Genomic DNA, 7,717 nt, shown 5'->3' with positions numbered 1-7,717 from the left:
TTTTCGTGTTGGGTCGTGTCGGGTTGACGAATCGTGTTGCATTTTGACACCCCTATACAGAGGTCCTGAGCCTGATTTTTAAAATCTAAGATTTTTTTAAAAATCATAAGTCGATATAAATGCTATTTTTGGGTTTACATATGTTTCTAAATGCTGTTTGTCCATAAAAAGTTTCCGCAATATTAACTTTCTACAATGGCCCCAATGCAATTTGCTCGGACTTGGCCCCGCAAGTCAACTTCAGATATGAAATTACATGTTAAACTTCGCAGCAGCAGTTAGAACCATAAGCTTATACATATACAAGCACACCCACAAATAGTACATGTACACTAGGAATGGTGGAACATGGCTTATTTCACATATTCAGCACTGAACCTTGCACAAATTATTTTCATTGCTAAATGCTCAAAACACAACAAACGGTTAACTTAGAAACTTGTCCTGTTCTATTCCCTATTGGTTGTACAGATATCTAGACATGATATATCATGCCTACTTCAATAAGGCTAATGTGAGGAATGTGGAGAGCAACCGAAGGGCCCCTGCAATTCTTGCGCAGAAACGAGTAACCGATATCGATAACTAGTTTTTTCAAGAATGAGGAAGACCTCCTGGCTTTTATGTAAGAGTGCCCCATTATATATGCAACGCCAGCTTCTTTTGCCTGGATCAAGTCTAGGAGTTCTTCTCTCACAGAGGAATCGATCCCGGGATTTTGAGGTACTTGGAACCTCACCCCGCGTCTCCTGATCTGTGGGTTCTCATCATCATGTACAGATCTTAAGCTTTGAAGAGTTAGAGATTTGCTGCTTTGAAAGGAATTGCTCATGCCGAAGTCCTCAACCTCAGATACAATCAGACTTGAGCAAGATTCAATTGTTCGGTAGCCTATGACTGCCATCCTACCATCGTAGGACACAGAATCGGGGGTGGAGAACTGAGGCTCCACAGCATCCATTTGAATGAACTCGGCTATACTTTGAATCAACTGGTCTTCGAAATTCCCTTCATCTCCTTGCAAGTCCTTGTACCCATACCTGACAATGCATCGGTACATGCGATATGGTCTTGGACAGATGCGGCCAATGAGGAAGCGTTCTTCAGGTGACACATAGGGGACTGGAACGTACTTTACGCAAACAAATACCAAAACATTATGGAATGCAGGAAGATTCGTCACAAAGTGCGAGAAGATCGACGGCACTCCTGTTGCCAGCTCTGAGTAAATGAGGCCCATTCCTGGAACTCGGACAATACCAAGGCTGGGACCTAGTCCAAGTATCCATTTCATAGGTACTTTGTTATGCAGCTCAAAACTGTATTTCTTGCGTGTTCCGTAGTGCCAGACAAACATGATAAACATAAAGATGAAAGAAAGCACAAGGGAGACCCAACCTCCCTGAGGAACTTTGATGTATGCAGCGGACAGGTAAAAAGCTTCAATGATCCAAAAGAAAAAGAGGAAAACCGTAGCAAGTATGATACTCCTTTGCCAGACAAATACCATAACAAGTGCCATGAGAAAAGTCGTGATAGACATCACCGACATAACAGCTAGGCCTGGAAAAATTAACGTCAGTACATCAAGAATGGTGAAAATTGATGAAGTAGCAAAATTAGAAGAGGGGTAAAGAAAGATTCTTTGTTATCAAACAATTATTTGGGAACTATTCTTTGCTAATTTCACTTTGGGTTGTGGTGAAACTGGCAAATCTATGATAAAACAAACTTGCCATTGATGAAATCTTAATCTTGTCAAATGCAAATAACGGGACATGAATGCTGAAAGTTCTCATTAGGATGCGACCGCTTCGAGGATTACAATCACATGGTTTGGTCTTTGCTGCACATAACAACAACTAGGGTCAAGAGAAACCTTTCATCATCAACTAACTTCAAACACTGGAAGAAACCTCTTTTTATATCATTAAATCCTCTTTCTAAACAACCAGTAACAAGAAGGTAAATATATTAAGGGTGTTTTACTCTTCTCAATCAATCTTGTACCAATCTCCATTTATTGAAATCCAGTCACAATTAAGTCTCAGATATGTTTGTTACTGTTCTTCATCCGCAGATCACACCTAAATTTCGAATAATAGATGAGATAAGTCATGCCCCCCAAGAAGAAATGACGAACGCACCCGAAGACTGCAGATTGTTATGACTTAGCTCTCTATGTTCATTGTAGAAATTACAAATGCAGCCCGATATCTAACTCAATGTATGCGAAAAAAATTGGGTCCCAAATGCCATATAGCAATTCTCGGCCTTACAACAGAGTTAACTGTTGCATGCTATTTAGTACCCCAATGATGAACCATTTGAGGAAATCAAAGAGCACGACAATTCTGCTATTTCACAATCAATCATCTAAAATATTCCAATTATTCGAAGGTCCTTCAAACTAGTAACAATCACATCAAGTGTGGGATATTTGAGCCAACATCGCAGAGGGTGAATGCAAATCACGATCAGGAGACAACTCTCATATAACATACAAACTTAAGGAGTATTCTAAACGAAGGTCAATGGAAAAGTTTGACTTTGATACTGTGAGTAGATATTTCACCAACAGATCCACATCTTGGCCAGGCTATTTCATTATATCTTGCCAATATCTATAATCATATATCAATTCGCAAATGGCAAGCCACAAAATATTTCAGGATTTAACTTAAAAAAAAATAAAATAAAAGGGACAAAATGTAAATGATATCTACATTCATTGACTTACCATAAGCATTCCCAATTGTAGTTGTATCTTGGAATCCAACAGCTACGGCAAGGGTAAGAATCATCAGGATCCAGTTAATCTCTGGAATATAGATCTGCCCATAGATTTGTTTTGAGGTGTGAACAACCTTCACACGTGGGAAGCAACCAAGTGCATGACATTGCTTAACTATAGAGAATGTGGCTGAAATTATAGCCTGACTGGCAACAATAGCTGCAAGGGTCGCAATAACAAAGATAGGCCAGAACACAACTTCTGCCAAACAAGGCCATATCAAAAGTAAGACAAATCTGACTCCAAACCTTGACACTGATAAATACATCAAGTTAGATGGAAAAAAAAACTAACGAGGGATGGAATCATAGAAGCTTGTTGGTATTGAAGAAATATGTTCTGAGAGATATGCGGCTTGTCCCATGTATTGCACAACCAAACAAGGGTATACAAGGAGCACAAACGCAAGCTGAATAAGCCAAAAAGAAACAGTAAGACCAAAAAGAAGCTCACGGGTAATTAATATATTTTCTGGAATAAGTTAATAACAAAATAGAAGAAATAAACTTCAACAACCGCCAGTAGAATCCACAACTCACCATGATAACATACAGAAGAGTTCAAACTCTAATATCCATCCACAGATACAATCATGCTCTCACTTCCAATTCAAAACAAAAGATGAAAATACAAAACACAGCTGTAGGAGAAATAGCTAGGCATACATAAACCCAACATACAATTTAGGTGAACAAAATACTATTTTTCTTCCATGAACTATGGCTACTACGATCTTATTATATCCACTGTCAGCTCAATGAGTTACCACTTTTTGGGATAAAAAATTAAAAAATAAATTCCATAACTCAATGTCACGGAAACTACAAAAACGTTGTCTCACCCTTATCGAAAATGAAGTGAAATGGCCAAGATCTGCATACATCGCCTCAGTACCTGCATACGCCCAAAGAAGAGCCATTGGATTAAAAAGTCAAGCAAATAATCATGGGAATAAGGGACAACCCAATTAGAGTCTATGTACCTGTTATAGCAAGGAGGACCCCACCAAGTGAAATCCATCCATCTCGACCAGTTTGGTCAAAGAATTTGATAATGTAATGAGGAGAAAGGGCATACACAATTTTTGGATTCCAGTATATTGTATTATACAGCCCAATCGCAAATATTGATAGCAACCAGAGAATAACTACTGGAGCAAACAGGAAACCCACCTTATGGGTGCCCCAGTGCTGCAGAGCAAATAAGCCAACCAATATGACGCATGAAATTAATAGCGTAACACCTACAGGAAAGGAGTTTGCATAATCAGGGTTCAGCACAATAAATCAGGCAAAAACTACAACACATGGCGAAATTTAAGGCAATCAGAACTCAATCCAAATCAGAATTAACAATAATAAACAATTCGCACCCTTGCCCAACTTTGTGTTAGCAGCTTCAAGCCCTGATATTGATGATAGTACTGCATGAAAATGGGATAAATCAAGGAAGTTAAGAAGCGCAAGCTGAATAATAATTGTTATTATGCAAGAGCGAAGTTTCATCAAATAGACAATGAGCCGGTTAAAAACCAGTAAGGGTTGGACTAAGAAATAACATGCTAATTTAACACAAAATAAAAGTGGGATTAAAAACTTCAAACTAACACTTTTTATGCATAAGTTAAGAAGAACTGATCAAACAACATATAACAATATAATCGAATTTACCAATATAATATAATTTAAGCCCTTATTTTTCTGCACCTGTCATGGATAAACTGACCAGACATATTCATAACATGGTGCATTGGTGCATGTTGTTTGCAGATGACATTGTTTTGGTGGATGAGACTCCTTAAAACTTGAAAAGAAATGTTGGAACAAAAAGGTTTTAGAGTTAGTAAAGCAAATACAGAATACATGATAGGATTATAGAAGATGTTGAATTACCGGTGAGTTAGACTTTTTAGCAGACTAGGATCATTTTTACAGAAAGATGGGGGGATTGATAGAGATTTACCACAAAGATTACAAGCAGGATGCTCGAAGTGGAGAAGTAAATTTGATATTTTGTGTGATCATAGGGTACCATAAAACTCAAATGAAAGTTTTACAGAATAGCGGTTAGGTCTACTATGTTATATGGATACAAATGTTGGGCAGTAAAGTAGCCACATGAACAAAATATTAGAGTCACAGAAATGAGGATGCTAAGGTGGATGTGTGGACATATAATAATGAATAAGCTAATAAACGAGAATATTAGAGAAAAGGGTGGACTTGTACTGATCGAATAAAAATTGAGGGACACACGCCTGAGATGGTAGGGACATGTATGAAGGCGACCAATAAAAGCTCCAGTTAGGAGTTATGATAACATGACAAGTACCCTATCAATGAACGAGGATGGAGACCAAAAAATTAAGCATGATATGCATTATCCAAATAAAGATGAGGATATAATAAGATATAGAGCATAATGGCGTAGGTGAATCCATATAGCCGACCACAATTAGTGGGATAAAGGATTGTGTGTTGTTGTGTTGTAGCATTGCAAGAGGTTCATCTACCCTAAATGGCAAATGGGGTATTGTAATTCATTTACTTTAAATGCCAAGGTTGTTTGTGTGCACTCCATGTACTTCATGCACAAGTTGAACAAATGTACACACCTTTAAAAAGCTAGATAAAATTGACATTGAGTAATATAGATGTAGTAAATTGCAACACGTTCATTCAACAAGGAAAAAGTACTCTCACGTAAAATGACAAATATAAGAAAAAAAATATTTTCTAGCAAACTATTGTAAATTTGCGCCATGGGTCGAAGTTGTCGATGATGGAGATTACACCAGAATACCCATGATTTTATCTCGTTCCAACCATACCTGACATTGCAGGAGTAACAACACCATCACCTATTACCATGCCAGCACCCAGTAAAACTACAAGTAACAGTCCAGTCCTCAATTTTTTGTGTTTCTCAAGATATCTCTTTAGTGCCAAAGATGTCGAAGATTGTCCCAAAGGACCATATTTGTAAGCTGAAAGTTCCTCATCAGCTGTTTGTTGATTAGGAAGCATACCGAACTTCCCATGCCTACAAAGCAAGGAGTAAAGAGCAAATGTCCCACCTGATTATTGAATAATTGGTCAACTCTAACTGCAAAGTTTGATCAGCGATTCAAAATTTAATAAAGCCTATCAGCATACCTTCGCCGTTATCATCAGCACTCAATACGACAATAATATATTTGAGCAAGGGTATCAGTGTAAAAGTCCAAAAGATTAATGAGAATGCACCAAATATAGCATCAGGATTCTGATGATTTTGCAACTTCCCAACAAATATGCTTTTGAATACATAAAGTGGTGACGTGCTCAGATCTCCATAAACCACACCAAAGCTTTGGTAAGCTAGTACTAAAGAGGTATGAAAGTTTGCCAAGCTTAACTGCAAATACAAACATATCCACTTCAGTTCATATTTGTCAACAATAGAATTCACTATTTAATCAGCAATTTTATTGAGTGCATGTTGTAGGAAAGAAGGGATTTGTGCATGTAGATTAAAGAGCTTTAGTAGCATTGTCACCACAAACAGATAATTCAATTTTCCAAAGATCGATCTTATTCTGTCCAGAGGTAAAAAAAAAAACTTGAGGGATGATTATCAATGCACAAACATGATTTTAGAAGATTATCACAATAAATAACCACCGATACAAGAACAAGAAGTCAATGAAATGATAAAAAAATTGTTACAGGACCTTCATTTTTTTACCGACATAACAGTCTATCAAGCAACTATAAGGTTCTGGAAGAAGGTGCCTTCTCGCAGCTTAATAACATGACATAAAACCTTTTTTCACAAAAATAACTAAAATTAATTTAACTACTATACCTTTGAGGTTAACTTTCTTTTGTTTTGAGCAGTCTGGGCTTGTACACCTTCTTGCCCATATCTTCCACCCAAGTGGGCTGATTGTTGACCTTCAACTGCCCTCGGAGATGGGGTGCCGGGGCTATCACCACTGTCAATATCAACTTGATTCATCTGATTGCCTGTCAAATTTTAAAGAATGTCTTCTTTTTGAGAGTCCACAAAATATAATTGGAAAGCCTAAGTTACATATGAAAACCTAGCACCGAGAAGAAAAAACATTCTAAGCTATGAGCTTCTATACATCCCTTTTTAAAAGATTTAATCAAGGCTAGAAACACGCTTGTGAATTGCAAGGAATCACAAGCTTGCACTAACGGAAATCAATCATAAAAAGGCTAATGGCTGACCGCTTTAATCAAGAATTAATACCAAGAATATTTATTTACAGAGAAAATAATAATAATAATTACAACAACATGAATGGACAACCATTACATAGTTCTGAAGGTTTAAAACAAATAAAATCCCTTTCAAGTGATTAAAGGTGTCCACCTTCGGGACAGTCGAAATTCAAGAGATCATCAAATCACCAGTTTCACAGCAAAGATCTCGCAAAAGGAACCAAAATGAACATCAGCCTGCATACACACTCATGCCCACCTGACAAAGCAATATCGGAAAATTGGAATCAAATCTAAACATCTAGAAAAACAACAATAGAGAACTCAATCAATACAACGATACACATTTATAATTGGTCATATTACGTGTGTATTACGCGTATTTAGACAACATGAGATAAACACAAAGCAAAAAAGGAAAATAAAGGAAATCACATATATTCTCAGTAAAATGGTGGAATTTGAGAGAACCCGTATGCGAAATCGAACCTATGTCCTCGACACAAGAGATGGCACTATGAATTTAAATATATTAACGAAACAGAGCAATCGAAGTACTTGTATTCCTGATTTAATTAGTGTCAATTATGATCCAGAGGCAGCCAAAAAATAATTGGCGGTTCGTTTACGTAGAGCGATATCTTAGCAACGGAGGTGAGACACTCGTGATTGCTGAGGAAAGCATCGCACGTGT

General features: G+C 37.3%; 1 protein-coding gene across 6 annotated transcripts; it reads right to left on the bottom strand.

The window, feature by feature from the left end:
- Positions 1–252: 252 nt before the first annotated feature.
- On the bottom strand, positions 253–7,702 carry LOC140960827 (potassium transporter 4-like). Of its 6 annotated transcripts, none has more exons than XM_073419116.1 (11): positions 7,513–7,702; positions 7,175–7,282; positions 6,641–6,801; positions 5,950–6,190; positions 5,625–5,870; positions 4,167–4,217; positions 3,777–4,037; positions 3,636–3,688; positions 3,089–3,203; positions 2,741–2,995; positions 253–1,563 (listed from the first exon to the last, which is right to left on the bottom strand). In XM_073419116.1, the coding sequence occupies exons 3-11, from the start codon at positions 6,791–6,793 to the stop codon at positions 476–478; spliced, it is 2,463 nt and encodes an 820-aa protein (XP_073275217.1). In that variant the 5' UTR covers positions 6,794–6,801; positions 7,175–7,282; positions 7,513–7,702; the 3' UTR covers positions 253–475. The 6 variants fall into 6 exon arrangements, with proteins under 6 accessions (XP_073275217.1, XP_073275218.1, XP_073275214.1 ...); XM_073419117.1 differs by having other exon boundaries at positions 7,213–7,282; XM_073419113.1 differs by lacking the exon at positions 7,175–7,282.
- Between the last annotated feature and the right edge of the window lie 15 nt (positions 7,703–7,717).

The sequence above is a fragment of the Primulina huaijiensis genome, chromosome 16 (assembly GCF_012295235.1).
Source record: "Primulina huaijiensis isolate GDHJ02 chromosome 16, ASM1229523v2, whole genome shotgun sequence".
Classification (NCBI taxonomy): Eukaryota; Viridiplantae; Streptophyta; class Magnoliopsida; order Lamiales; family Gesneriaceae; genus Primulina; species Primulina huaijiensis.
The sequence above is the reverse complement of the archived record's forward strand: the minus strand, read 5'-3'. Positions and strand labels throughout refer to the sequence as shown.

Excerpts from the sequence above, each read along its gene's own strand:
- LOC140960827 (XM_073419116.1), bottom strand. The coding sequence starts at position 6,793 with ATGAATCAAGTTGATATTGACAGTGGTGATAGCCCCGGCACCCCATCT. Across the intron at positions 3,204-3,635 it reads TCACTTCATTTTCGATAAGG|CTTGCGTTTGTGCTCCTTGT; the intron begins GTGAGACAACGT and ends TGGCTTATTCAG. Across the intron at positions 2,996-3,088 it reads CTTCTATGATTCCATCCCTC|AAGTTGTGTTCTGGCCTATC; the intron begins GTTAGTTTTTTT and ends CTTGTTTGGCAG.